The sequence below is a fragment of the Heliangelus exortis genome, chromosome 4 (genome assembly GCF_036169615.1).
Source record: "Heliangelus exortis chromosome 4, bHelExo1.hap1, whole genome shotgun sequence".
In the NCBI taxonomy this organism is placed as follows: Eukaryota; Metazoa; Chordata; class Aves; order Apodiformes; family Trochilidae; genus Heliangelus; species Heliangelus exortis.
In genome coordinates, this window is record NC_092425.1 from 42,690,768 (window position 1) to 42,704,904 (window position 14,137).

The 14,137-nt window shown below is 48.0% G+C and overlaps 1 protein-coding gene across 7 annotated transcripts in view; it reads left to right on the forward strand.

Moving 5' to 3' along the window:
• RUFY3 (RUN and FYVE domain containing 3) overlaps positions 1-14,137 on the forward strand; it is a 46,462-nt gene that overhangs the window by 1,279 nt on the left and 31,046 nt on the right. For 3 of the 7 annotated variants that reach the window (XR_011725910.1, XM_071744152.1, XM_071744158.1), the window contains exon 1: positions 445-807. The exons of 1 other annotated variant lie outside the window; for it this stretch is intronic. Coding sequence is in view for 4 of the 6 variants with exons in the window: in XM_071744152.1 (XP_071600253.1) it covers positions 483-807 (325 nt within the window). In the remaining 2 variants the exon portion in view is untranslated. Of the gene's footprint in view, positions 1-444; positions 808-923; positions 1,016-7,979; positions 8,428-14,137 lie in introns of those variants that run through there. 3 more of the 7 variants (XM_071744159.1, XM_071744153.1, XM_071744160.1) reach the window with 3 other exon arrangements.

The following is a 14,137-nucleotide window of genomic DNA, read 5'->3' on the forward strand; positions in this document are numbered from 1 at the left end:
GGAGCCTGGCCGGGCTTGTCTTCAGCTTGATTTTTCGTACAAGCGTGAGACGAATCAGCAGCCATGAAAAATAAAGTGTTATGGGTGTGAGGCTGGAAAAAATAAAAAACCCTCTAAAGAAAGAGGGGTGGAACCCGGGTCCTGTCCGTATCGCCGGCAGCCCTTGACACCCACAGGAGTGCGGTGATCGGTTTTGCTCCGGCTGCCCTGACCCATCCTTCGGGGGCCTGCTGCTCCGGGCCGAACCGGGCCGGGCCGGGGAAGCCTCTCCCGGGCCGAGGGGAGGGCTGGTCCCGCCGGGCCGGGCCCCGCGGCAGGTAGGGCGGCTGCGGCCGGGGGCGAGGAAGGGAAAAGGGTTTGGATGTGGATCTGGAGGCAGCAGCAGCCCCCCCGGTGCGGGGAGCAGGGCGGGCGGGGGCAGGGTCTGGGGCAGGGGCAGGCAGCGGCCCGGCTTCCCGGGCGGGGCGGGGCCCGGGGCCGCGATGGCGGAGGCGGAGCGGGGGCCGCTGCTACCGCCGGAAAGTTCCCGGGACGGGGCCGGGGCAGAGCTGCCCCCCGCCATGGAGCAGCGGGACGAGCCCGGGCAGGAGGAGGAGGAGGAGGCGACGGCGGCGGCGGCGGGAGAAGAGGAGGAGGACGAGGCGGCGACTGTCTCGGCTCCTTTCTTCCTCCTCTACCCCGGCCATGGAGCCACCGCCGCCGCCCCGCCCGGCGTGTGGAGACCCCCGGCACCCCGCGGCGGGGCCCCTCTGCCCGTGCTGGTGCTGAGCTACCCGGGACCGGAGGGAGCCGACGGTACCGGCAGCCGTGAGTAGCCGCGGGGCTCCTCCCCGGGCCGGGAGCCTCCCCCGAGGCGGGGTGGGGAGCGGGGGGCGGTGGCTCGGGGCCCTCCGGTGTGGCGGGGCCCTCCGGTGTGGCGGGGCCGTGTGGACCCGCACCGGGAGGAGCCGCGTCCGGGCCGAGGGAAGCTCCGGGGGCCCCGCTGGGGTCTCGGGGCTCTGCAGGCGGGATGCGGGTGAGGGGCTGCGGGGTAGGGACGGGTGGGCAGCGTTTGCCGCTGCATCCCCGGGCTCCGGGACGCGGGGGGATCCTCCCTGGAGCACCCCCTGAGCAGGCAGAGATCTGCCGTGCCGGGCCTGGCACAGGGAAACCGCAGCGTGTGTGTGAGCTGAGCTGAGAGGGGAAAGGGAGTGCCCTGGGAGGAGGTGGTGTTTATAGGTGTTTGTGAGCTGGGCTGGCCCCCAGACCCGGCAGAACCCCCAGACCCGGCAGAACCCCCAGACCCGGCAGAACCCCCAGACCCGGCAGAACCCCCAGACCCGGCAGAACCCCCAGACCCGGCAGAACCCCCAGACACAGCTTTCCGGAGCCTTTCTTCTGGGACGTGTTTGTGCCACCCCGTGCAATCAAAGCGCTGCTCTTGGCTTGGGATGCAGTCATGGGGTGGGAAACACCCACACGGGGGTCCTCATGGTGTTGGTGTTGGGAAGGGGCTGAAGGCACAGGCGTGGTGGTGTCTTGGGTGCTTGGTCAGGGTGCACTGCTGCCTTTGCTCTCCTGTGGGGTGATGAAAGAGTTTTCTGCAGCATAAAATTGTTCCCAGTGTTCTCGTGGTGTATTTGGGTAGGCTGGAGTACTGTGAAGTAGTTGTTGCATCTGCTCTAAAAGCGAACAGAAACTGTGTGAGCATGGGTGCATACAGAAGAGATCTTCCCTTTTCTGTCTGTTCATCTTGAAAATAGGCAGTACTTTCATTTTCTGGGCTTGGGCCAAGTGAGCTTTTTGCCTTTGCTTTGTCTCCTTCTGCCTCTGTCCCAGGTGAGCATTCACTTACTCATCAGCTGATTGTTTTGGGGTGGGGATCTTCCTCCCTCCCCTTCTTTTGCAGCTAATGTACTTTAAGCCATTACTCAGCAGAGCTGTAATCAGTGAGGTAAGAAGCTGATTCCTGTAATGGCAAGAACAGATGAAATCACCTAACTTTGAAATCTTTACCCACTGTAGTCCTGTGATGTGTGTGCAAGGGACTGAGCTATTTCTAAAAAAAAAAAGCCTTTAAGAGAAGTACTGAATGTCAGCCATCGTGCTTTTACTGTTCAAACTTGGCTGTTAGAAGGCTTCTGGGTAGATGTGGTGGGACTGAGACATTGAGGTGAGCATGTTTGTTCACAAGGAGTTAGTGTAAAAACTCCTCATTTGAGCAGTGCTTTATGCCTCGTGTCAGCCTTACCTTGCAGTGGCTGTTCATACAAACTTGGTGGAAAAAGCCATTTGAGGCATGTATTAAAGTTCCTTGTTCTTCCCAGTCTCAGAGGTGATATCAGATGTCTGTGCTGTATCAGGTGTCAAAGCCAGTTTGGTAACTGAGAGCAGTGATAGCAGCAAATGAAGGGAACAGCAATCATCATCTATTTGCATGGTGTCTTAGACTCTGCTTTTTCTGAGCAAACTGTGTCTTTGAATCAATTTTTCCATCATCCCAGGTTTGTTTGGTTTTGGTCGTGTTCCAGTTTTTTTCCAGTTCTTAGACTTGAAAAAGTGGCTTCTGTTTATTCATCGCTGGGCAGGAGGAGCAGTGGATTCTGCCGTGGAGTTTTTGCTTGCTCAGTGCCTGTTCTGGATTGCCAGGGAAGCAGTGGGTAGCTCACAGCCAGGATGTGTGTTTAGCTGCTGAACTTCATCCTCACCAGCTGTAGGTAGAGTCAGGCCTTGCGAGTGGTGGCACTTCTTGAGTCTGCTCCAGCTGGCAGGGACCCCATGCAGCAGCACTGAGGTGTGGTGGCCTCAATCCTGCTCTGGGTTCTAAAGATTGTCCTGCTGGTGTTGGAGTTACTGGGGAGACCCAGAGGTGGTCTCTGGACCCTGTTTCACAGGCTCTTCTCAAGTGTCATGACTTCAGGTTGTCACACCATGCAACAGCTCAGCAGCAGCTGTTCTTCATCTGTTTCTGTGATAGTACCTGATGGGATTGCTCGTGTCTGCTTCCCTCAGTTCTCCAGTCCTGGAGGGTTTTTTTAGAGTTGAGATAAATCAAGGAGTGTGAAGAAGGCTATTTTTGCATCTTCTGCTTGTATAGAAACAATATTCTACTCTCTGTGAATGCTAATCTCTGTGTAGCTGTTAGTGACAGCAGAGATTTAAGTGAAGCTGGGTCAGAGCTCCTCCATGCAGTGCCTGGAGGCTGTCCTTCCCACCAGTGGTAATTAAAATAAAAATAATAAAATAAAAACTCTGTATTGAGGTAGCAATATACCAAAAAGTCAATATTTCAAAATACGTTGGAGGTTTATCTGAAGTAGTCTTTTTTTTTTTTTAACCCCCATTATTCTGCAGTCCTTACACTGTTCTTTAGATTAGAGGTTTTGCTTCATTTGAATCCTAAAATATCTCTGTATTTCACAGCAGGTAAACAGAAAACAATTTGTCACTTATCACAGGAATTAAGAAATTGTGTAATTGAGGTTTTTTTTGTTGTTGTTTAAACTTTCTTTTGCCCACTCATGTTTTTAGCATGCCAGGTCCAAAGTGCCACTGCTGCCTGAGGTAATGTTTCCTAGCTGGGCAGGCAGAAGGGTCACAGACTCTTTGGAACCTGGAGGCTTTGTTACTAATTTTATCTTTTGAGATTACATTCCAAGTAAGAGGTGGCCTGGAGAGAGGCAGTGGGAAGACTTTGACCATGGACTTTGTGGAGTGGCAGCTTCGTTGGTTGTTTTGTGATCATCACAAGCTCTTGAGAGGACCTCGGGGTGGTTGGGCAGCATATTGCTGCAGAGTTGAAGCTGCAGAGAAGGCATGAGAGAGAAGTTGTTTGTGGGCTTGTTGGTTACAGGTTTTCATCTGTGGGATGAGAGCAGGGGCAGAAAATAGGGAGATGAGAGTTGTTTCACTTGGAAGTCCCTCCCACTCCAAGTCCCTTAACTTGGAGAAGGACTTTGTATGAGTGTCCAGAGATAGGACAAGGGGAAATGGGGTTAAACTGAAGGAGAAAAGGTTTAGACCTTTTAGGAAATTCTTGAGTATGAGGGTGGTGAGATTCTGGAACAGATTCCCAGAGAAGCTGTGGCTGCCCCATCCCTGGAGGTGTTCAAGCCCAGGTTGGATGAGGCTTGGAGCAACCTGAGAGGTGTCCCTGGGCGTGCAGGGGGGTTGGAGCAGAGGAGCTCTAAGGGCCCTTCCAATCTATGGTTCTGTGAAATGTGGGAGCTGCCTCCCTGGACCAGACTGTTAGGCTGCCTGCTTGGATACAGCAGCCCCAAACAGGTTCCAGGCTTTAGGAAAACTTGCCAGAACCTGCTCCTGATTCAGGCTTGTCTTAAGCTGTGATATGGACATCTGCATTTCTTCATCATTCTTACCCTGCTTGCATGGAGTTGCAGTCTCAGCACTCCAAGCAACTCTTTTAGAGCTCAGCAGTGCATCCAAGCTGTTCCAGCCTCCAGCTGTATAGGATGAGTGGCTTGTTTTCTGGTGTGGTGGTCTCTGGGGGTTTGAACTAGCCAGAAGCAGCACAGTCACCTGGAGCAGTAGTCCCATCTGCCAACTGGGCCATTTTGCTGCTTTGCAGTCTCTAAACTGTGCTGGGGGTGCTGAAGTGGCCTCTGGAGTCCAGAAGTTTGTTTGGGGTTTGTGGCATAGAGTATTCTTAATATATTCAGCTTTTGAAAGAAAAACCAGTTTCCAGCACAGCTGAGCTTTCAGGTACTTGTGGCTGATGGAGTGCTTTGCTTTCAGGTGCTTAGTCTTAAATTTCCAACATAGTTTATAATTCTTTAATCTTGAAAACATTATTGCAAAAAACTGCCTTGTTTCGTCATGAAGCCAAAGCCTCTATCTGGTTTTGCCAAAATGCTGCTGATATCAGGGTTTTGTAAGACCAGTCGAGGCTGTCTGACTTGTTTGAGATTGAGAAACTGCTTCTTCATTAAGAACCTCCTCTTCATTTATACCTACACGTGGTTCTCTCTTCTCCTTTGACTACTCCTTGAACCCTGGTGGAGCTTTACCACTTGGCCCTGAGTTGCCATGGTAGTTTGAGCTTTCTGAAAATACAAATATTGGGTACCTTTTGTTAGTTTCTTTGTAAGATGCTGTGTAGGTTTATACCTTTGAGAGGTAGGATGGGGGCAGGGAAAGGTGGTTTTCCAAGTGGTGATAAAAAGCTTGTGGGTCAGTAAGTGATGGGTTAGTTCCTGTCTGGGGCTCTTTGAGTTTGTTGGGTTTTTTTGTTGGTTTTTTTTTCTGAATAGAGTCTTTATTTTCCCACAGTATTCTAGCTGACATAGGGATATTACCTGCTTATGTTTTTGCCTCTTGCCTTAGTTTATCCTGAAAGCTGCACTGGGCAGGTCAGTTTCTCTGCTTTTATACTGCAGGTATAACTTCAGCCATGTACTGCAGCCTGGAGATTTCACCATCTCCTCTGGGCAGTAGAAGAGTTCTTAGGTCTTCAAGTACCCAGATCAGAACTTTGCAAAAAAACCAAACCAAACCAAATCGGCTTGAAAAATATGTTCTGTAATTGTAATTAAAAAAAGGTAATTACAGCTCATCAGAGTTTCAGGCATATGGATCCTTCCTATGGTTTTTGTTCCTTAGAGGAGTGAAAGGTGCAGTTTTACAGAGGTCGAGTAGCTCAGTTTCTTTCAAGGTGGCAATTGTTCAAAGTCTCTTAGGTGGTGTTTTGTGTCCAAAGCTTTGTTTTGAGCAAAACATACTAACAAACTGAAATTAATCAAAGCTGACATTTTTTGAGTACTTAAATAGCCCTATAGAGTATTTGCAGCAGGAATATTGCATAAATAAGCTTGAAAATACAACTGAGCTGGAAGGGGCTGACTGGGTTATTTTATTTATTAATGCTAAGCAGCAGCAAACTGGCATAAAAGAAAAGCAGTTGAACAGTTACTTAATTTTTTTACAGACTTCCACTCTGCTCCTGGTCTATGGGTTGCTTGGCAGTGTTGGAGACCCATGTTGCAAAATGGGAGCTGCAGGGTTACACCTCAGGCTGCTTGTGTTTCTCATTGTTTCAAAACAAACCAAAAATTAAACTGATAATTAGGTATGTTGGAGGATAGGTTGTACAATAGCTTGTAGTACTTTGTTGATTATTTGCTATTTGGAGCTTTCAAAAAGAGTAGCAAGAGTGAGCAGCTGTTCTCCTGGAGCTGCTCATGGCAACCTTCACTGGTTTTAAGAGTGGGTCAATGAATGCCAAAGCTGGAGGTTGTCACAGAGGGAAGGATGTGTCCATATCGTAGGAGTTCAAATGCTGTCAGCACAGCTTACAAACCTTGTTCTTTCTGAGGGAGAAGGAACAATAGCAGCTGTTGTCATTTGTGAAATAATTCTCCTTTGCAGAGCTGTAATAATCTGCTGCATGGCTCTTTGTTTGTTGGAGGCCAGGGGGGGAAAGAGTTGCTGAGTCAAAATGATATGGACCAAGCAGGAAGTGTTCACTGAGAGCAACTGCTTCCTCTTGCCTGTTGGAAATAACAGCTCAGAACACTTTTTTCCACTTCAGTGAGCTCTTTCCATAAGGAGAGCTTGTTTCCAAAAGCTGCAGCCTTCCATGTAATTCTGTAGCAGGTGATCAGCACGTGTGTTTCACATCCTGAGAAACATCACAGCCTTTTGAGTCTTTAGGGGGAGAAAATGTACAGGGAATAATTAAGGTCCCACGGGCTAATGATTTGTGTGTTCCTATGTATACACTTTTTTGGTGAACACTTCTCCCAGGTTTAGGTGGGGGGGACTGGGCATCCCTTTCAGAAAGATGCTATGCTTCTGCTCTCAGCAAATAACCCACACAGGAATAAAGTAAGATAAGGTAATTTGTTGCCTTGGATCTTATTTGAAGTGGGTGAAGATATCCTGTCCCACTGCCTGCTTAGAGGGTGACCTTGGGAATAGGAAGGGTGTCTGTGGACCTGGGACCTCTTGTCCCCAGGAGGTGGGGCTGCATGGGTTGGGGACATGGGGGAGATTCAGCCAGCTGGGAAGGGACAGGGCAACAGAGTGCTGTCATTCTTGAGAGCTTGAAAGCCTGTTTCTCTGCCTCCTGAGAGGTAGTAATTCTTTTTCAGCATCACCCAAGCAGTACCAATTTTCAGATGAGGTTTTTACTGCATAAGGTTCAGTCAGAAATATGTGTTTGTGGTCCTGCTCCTCATTGTTCTTCCCTGTTCACGTGCCCTCCCAAACCAGCTCAGTCCTCCTCACTGAAGTGCTTAGAGACAGATCCTTTTTTCCCCCTCGCTGTTTCCCTGAGAGGATAAATCCATCCTAACATTTATTTTTTTCTTCCTACGTGGGAGGTCTTAGCACAGAGGTACCCTTGAGACCAGAAATAACGCGCAAGGACAAACAAGGAATAAAACACAAACTGCAAGTCGCACAGCCTTTGTGGGAACAAAGGTGCTTCTTTAATTCATGTAGTGACATCCAGGCGTGTGAAAGGAATACAGATGTGTCTTTGTACTCCTTGTGCTGCCAGGCAGCGTTGCTTTGCAGGAGGGGGAAGAGGGATGAGAAGCGTGCGTGATGCGTGATGCTCGCTCACCAACCGCTGGGATGCTGGGGATGAGGGGACCTTAATTGCCCCTCCCTGCATCAGCAGCCTCTGGGAAGCATCCTGGGAATTTGCTCGCCCGACGCTGGGAGCAGCTGATCACATGAGGCTGAATTTTCAGTTCAGTTCATTAGTCAGCCATTTTGGTCACCACCCTGCTCACTGCGCACGGCCAATCCCGGCAGCACCGCCGGCCCTGCCTGGGCTGGGAAGAAAGGGACCAGCAGTGTCATTTCAGCAACCTGGAGATCTGGCTCTGCAGTCCTCCTTTGTTTTGGATTGGATAATCATCAGAGGAAGCCATTCTTTTTCCTTCTGCTTTTTTCTTTCTTTTTTTTTTTAAATTAATTTTTTTTTTTTACCTTTTTGGGTTGGTTTTTTTCCTTACCTCCTGCCTTTGATGCAGAAGCCAGGTTTTCTGTGGTGGCTCAGGATCGGTAACCTCCAGCACAGCTGAAGACAACAACCCTTGTTGGGAAGGAGGGAAGCAGAGACAAGCAAGAAGGAGCAGCCTTTTTACCTTGCTTTATACAGGAAAGGGCCGGAGCAGCCTGTGAGCTCCTGAGCACATCATCCCTTTAACAGCGACGTATTTCTTATTTTCCTCTCTGGAAAGCTTTTCTTTTTAGTCCTTATTTCCCCCCCTCCACGCTGTTGTTGTACCAGCTGAGTCATCATGTCTGCTCTGACGCCTCAAAGCGACATGCCAACCCCCACCACAGACAAGATCACTCAGGCTGCCATGGAGACCATCTACCTTTGCAAATTCCGAGTGTCCATGGATGGAGAGTGGCTCTGCCTGCGGGAGCTGGATGACATCTCCCTGACACCCGACCCGGAGCCTACCCACGAAGGTACCGTCCGGTTCCCCGCCTTGGGAGCGCAGCTGGGGAGGGGATGTCTGCAGGGCGAGGTGCTCTCGTCCTGCCTGCAGAACCTCAGCGTGGTTTGACCTCTTAGGGAGCCCAGTTCCTGCTTCACGTTGCCCTTAGAATTTGCTGGGTCTCCTCAGCCACCCCTCAGAGACAGATCTGTGCTTAATTGGTGGTGTTTTATAAGGTGTATCTGGAAGGATGAGGTTTGTGCATCTCAGGAAGGGAGACAGCACCAGGTGTGCTCAGGGAGACATTTAGTGATGGGCTGGGCTGCTGGCTCTGGTGCTCAGCTCTCAGCTGTCACAAACACAGCACACTGCCAGAACACAGCCAGTGGGCAGCTTTTGGGAAGCCCCAGGTGTCTGTGTGGTTACACAGGTGATGGGACCATCACAAGTCACTTCTGTTGAGCATTTTGTTGTTTAAAATGACCTGGAAGCCTGAAAAACAGAGGTGTAGCCCATCCTGCTTTCTTCTTGAGAAAAAGATTGGTGATCTGGGTTGATGGTGAGAGCAGTTTAATACCAGGTCAGGTAAAATGAGGATTGGAAGCTACGTGGGTACAAACAGCACAAGAGGACATCCATGCATTGCTCTACCAGGACAGAAAGTGGGGAAGAAGGAGGTAGGATGAATTTATGCAGGAATTTTGCCAATGGCACAAACACTGCCAGGTTCTGAGTGCCCTTTGCTGGACGCTGAGCATCTTTTGATCTAACAGTGAGGGGGCTCTGTCTTTTCACACCTGACCCTTTCCCAGGAACTGCTGAAATGCAATTCAACCACATAGTCTCACTTGACCTGTCTGATGCTGGCATGTCAAGTCAGTAATCTCTTACTGCATTGCTGTCCTGCTGGATGAGGCAGCTCAAGTTGTGGTGAGAATCTGAGTGTTAAAATCAACTCCCAGGTGATAATCTGATTTCCATGTGACAGCTGCTTTCAGTGGTAGCAGCCCTTGGGTTTGGATTTGCTTGCCAAATAAGCAGTCACACAGTGGGTTATTAGAGAGAGGTTTCAAAAGCAGATACCAACCCTCCCTCTGGAGCAGATACCAACCCTCCCTCTGGAGCAGATACCAACCCTCCCTCTGGAGCATGGCCCTCAGTTTCAGGGAGGTGCTGCAGGCTGGGGAGTGCAGGACCAGAGCAGTGAGGAGAAGGTAAGCCAAGGATGCAGGAATTCAGTTGACTTCCAGTTCCATGTGGCACAGGCCAGTTCAGACCTTGCTTAATCTTACTTACATGTTTTGGGACTTCTGGTGGTTTCAACAGCACGTCCCAGTGTAGGAGCATTGATTTGTTCCTGTTCTTTCCATCACTTTCATCAGTAGTCACTATTCCCTTGACTTGTCATGCTGCAGTTAGCAAAGGACCTTCTCAGCAGTCTGGGCTTCTCCTCATAGTACAGCCTGGAAAACCTTTTCAGTCACACCCTGAGTCAGTCAGCTCCCTGGTTTTGTGTGTGTCTCTCTCCTCTCTTTCACCTCCTTGCTCTGAGCAAGCTGCTGGGGAAGGCAGGCTTGGATGTGTCCAACAGAGCTTTTCTGGGCTGCCTTTCCCAAAGCTGCTGAGCACGTTCCCTGCAGTGTAGCAGATGCACTCTTGGATGCCTAAGGAAGTTCAGACACTAACACTATACTACTGCTTCCCCAAAACTAGAAGAATAGTTGTTTTCAAAGCTGTTACCACACTCGCTCTCTTTTACTCAAGTTTCAGAAAGGGTTAGAAAATACTATTTCCTCATTTCATTGCCATGCTATTTAATTCACATGTCAAAAATTAGTTAAAAAACCCCAACTGTATCATACCAACCTCTCTGGAAATGTTTATATATTCAGAAATTAAGGCTGCTTGTTGAGAGGTAGGAAGCCTGGTTGTCTGGGGGGAAGGTTTGGACCCAAGTCAGGTTTGTAACAGAGCTCTAAGGTCATGAAAAAGTGTTCATACCAGAAAAGCTGACACAGCTTTATCCTCCCTGGTGCTTCTGCAGCTGCACTGCTGCTCTGCCTCTGCATGGCTCACAGGCACAGGGAGATGGTGCTTGCAGGCTCAGAGAAAAGCAGGAGACCTAGGAGCTGAGGCTGGTTTATTTATTTTGTAAAACCCACAAAAGTGATGGAGAGAAGTAGGGGCTGTGAGGAATCTCTGCTGTATGTAATGCCCTTGGGTGACCTGGCTGTTACTGTACAGGAGATGGGCTATCCCAAACTCCTCTTCTGGGTTCCCAGGTTTTTCAGAGGATTTGTCCTACAGGCCTTCCAGCCTCTCTTAGGATGGTTGGCTATGCTGGGAGTTTCTCCTCCACTGTTTTTAAAGATGCTTTTGGTTTTTCTTGTAGCTATACCAAAGGTAGGGCCAAAGAAAAATACCTGAGAAAATGGAATTGCTGCTAAATAAGAAGCTGCAGTAAATGATTTTCCTTTCCAGTGAAGTAGAAGTAGTTTGTTATTAGTGTTTAGTTTTCTTATTTCTCTTTTTTACTGATTTTTTTTTTTAAAGCATATTACTTAGTAGTGACAACTTAAACATTCAGGAGGCTAAACTAAGTGATTTTTCCCTGCTGTGGTTTGATATCCCTTACTGGAACACTGAGTTTTAATTCCAGCAAGAGGGCATCAGAAAAATAATTTTAATGGTGCCAGATCTTAGAATTGGGATGTCAAAGGAGCAAGAGGCAGATTGCTGTGCTTGGGTTGCACTCCAAGGGCTTCCCAAGCAGAGGGGCAGCTGATGCTGATGCTTTTTGAGGTGAGACCTGCTCCAGCCTGTTGCTCAGGAGTCTTTTTACTGGAGCCTTCTCTGGAATAACCCCACTGGGGCCCAGTTGTGGGAGAGGAGCTGGAAGGGCAGGGATGGAGCTCCTCATGGAAGGACATAGTGCTCAGTGATGTTTAAAACAACAGAAATCCATCCTCCTCTGCTGGTGATGGTTTCTTGTAAAACCAAACCAGATTCTGCTGCTTCTTAAGCCCAAAGAGAGACTCTGGGAGACAGATTCTGATCTGAGATGGAGCAGTGTAAATTTGGAGTAATTCCTGCCAGAGTTGGAGTTTTGGAGTGTAACTGAATAAAACTTAAGTTGTGTTCAGTTGAAGAGTAGCATGTAGCAGAAGAGAGTAGTTGCCCAGTGTCTTGCTTGCATACCTGTTCAATATAACCTGTAACATGCAGGCTGTTTATCAATAAAACCAATGAATTTACTTTTCCAACTGTTTGGAACAATTCCAAGAGCAGGAAAATAAGCAGATTTTGCTATGTACTGTTAATCTGCTTGGCTGCAAATGGGATTTGGTTGGTTTTTTCCAAACAAAGAGTGGTTCTTACTTAGGTAATCAGAACTTTTCTGTACAGGCATCACCAAATGAAATGTGACCCTCGTGGCTATTAAGCTCCTTTCTGGTGACAGTGTGTGTAGTGATCACTGAGGCATCTGCAGGAGTGAAAAGCATCCTGATTGTATTTCTGTAGCATGTTCAAGGGTGTGTGTGTGCCAAAAGAAAAGGAGAAATTTCCTGTGGCATTCACCCATATGTTTCCCTCAGGACAGAGGCTGGCTGGAGAAACGTTCCATGGAACTCCCCAGAGTTGCAGCATACAGAAATGGCTGAGGTGGAAACAGAAGTAAAACTCATTTGGGGATTTCACCATTCATGTGATTTACTCTGCTCTTTAATTGTGTCATCCATGTGATGGAGAGTGGGCTGGGAATTCCTGAAGCTCTTGTACATTTTTTTCCTTCCTTTTTTTTTTTAATCTCCTCCTGGCATCCTGCAGATCCATGACTACTGTTCCTGTTAGCACAGTGCACACCTTATGTCAAAATGTCCGTGGAGTAGGAGAAATAAACAGACATTTAAATAGAATATCAGGTTGGGAGGTACCTTAATTATCATCTGGTCCAACCCTTCTAATATTACTGTTGATGTGAGGTGTGGTTATGTCAGTCTGTGACCCTGGTGCTGCCAGCTGAGGTGTAGCATGCATTAAGACAAGAGTAATGACAGTGGCCTTGAAAGGAAAAATAACCTCCTGAGAGTTTTACACTATAAATACTGCAGTGAGTTGTGGCAGATGGAAACTAATCCCAAGCCCTTGGTGCTGCAAGGGGAGCTGAAGCAGTTCTGGGCAGTGGGGTGCTGGGTAAGGCACTGCCTGAGAGCACAAGGGCAGGAGTGGGGTGACAGCCCAGGGACTGAGGTGATGTGCATGGTGTGGGCAGAGGAAATAAATGCATTTAGCTATTGGGAGCAGGGAGCAGATCATGCTGAGGTCAGGAGCAAGGAAGAGCTGGAGGTGGCAGGAGAGCAGAGGTCCACTCTGTGTTTCCCTGCTCTGGAAGCCCAGTGGGAGCTGGGGCAGCAGGACTGGCCCAGGAAAATCTCTGTGTTCAGCATTTTTAGTATCCCACACTCCAGCCTTCCTGTTTTGAAAACAGCTTTCCCAGAAACTGCAGGGTGAAATGAATGGACTTCTATTTCTTTAGGGAATTCTCTCTCCATATACATCCATATATATATACATACATATATATATATACAGAGAGAGAGATGGGATTTTTCTGCAGTGTGCTTTAAAAACTGTTTTTTCTCAAGCTACTTTGGAAGTTCTAATGATTGTTCTGGCATTCCAGGCTGCAGGCTGGCTGCTGGCTTCCACCAGTTTTGGACTGCAAGGTGAATGAACATGATGCCAGAACTCTTTGCTGGTCACTTTTGTCAGTGCTTTGTGAGCCACCTGATTTGCACATCTAATCTGAATTAATTCATTAAATACATCCACTCATATTAGTATCTATTTAATTTTCTTTTTTATCCCCTTTAATTATTTCTAATTAAATGTCTTCTTTACCATCCCTAAGGCACCCAACTGAGATAATGCATTTTAAATAACTATAATAATGTGACTATAGGTTTCCATTTCATGACACAAGTAATATTTGTCCATACAGTGGAGAGTGTGCTGCTCTTAATGAGAAAAAAATAACATTCAGCCCTAAGTACTTTGCCAGTGCTTATGTAGGTCTGATTTTATCTGTGTCAGTGTTTTCTAATTCTTTCCTCAGACTTTTTTTTGAGTGTGGCAAATCCCCAGGCAGGAGCAGAGGAGATTTAACACTGCTGTGCTAACTGGGTGCAGCTTCATTGTCTTTTCTGGTATTGACATTCAGCTGCTAAAGAGTTTTGTGTTCAGCTCTGCTGCTGCTGTGGGCAAGCTTAATAGATAACCCTTTTCCATCAGTAAACAGAACATGGGGACCTTGGTCTTGTTAGGTCTTGGTTTGTTTATAAATTCTTCAGCAGAGTTAATGTTTTCTGTAAGCACCTGCACAAAAAGCAGCAGATTTGTGCCAAGCCTCTCAAAACTGACATCTCACCCCCTTTGAGTGCTTTCTATATCAGGTCCCATTTTCACTTCCCAAAATTGCTGTTGGGGTTTTTTGAGTGGTTTGGTTTTTTTTTTTTTTCCTCCTTACACATTTGCTAAGAACTTTTTTTATTTTAAAAAAAAAAAAAATAACCCCCAACAACCCAACCAACTCCTGACCTATTAAGTCTTTCTTTGGTGGAACTTGGGTCTCATATCATAGCTGGAAACTCTAAGAAGGCTGTGTGGAGTTTTTGCTGTGTTCTGAGTGTCTGCCTTTACACACACAAAAATGCCCTGGCTGTGGAAGCTGCCTGGGCCAT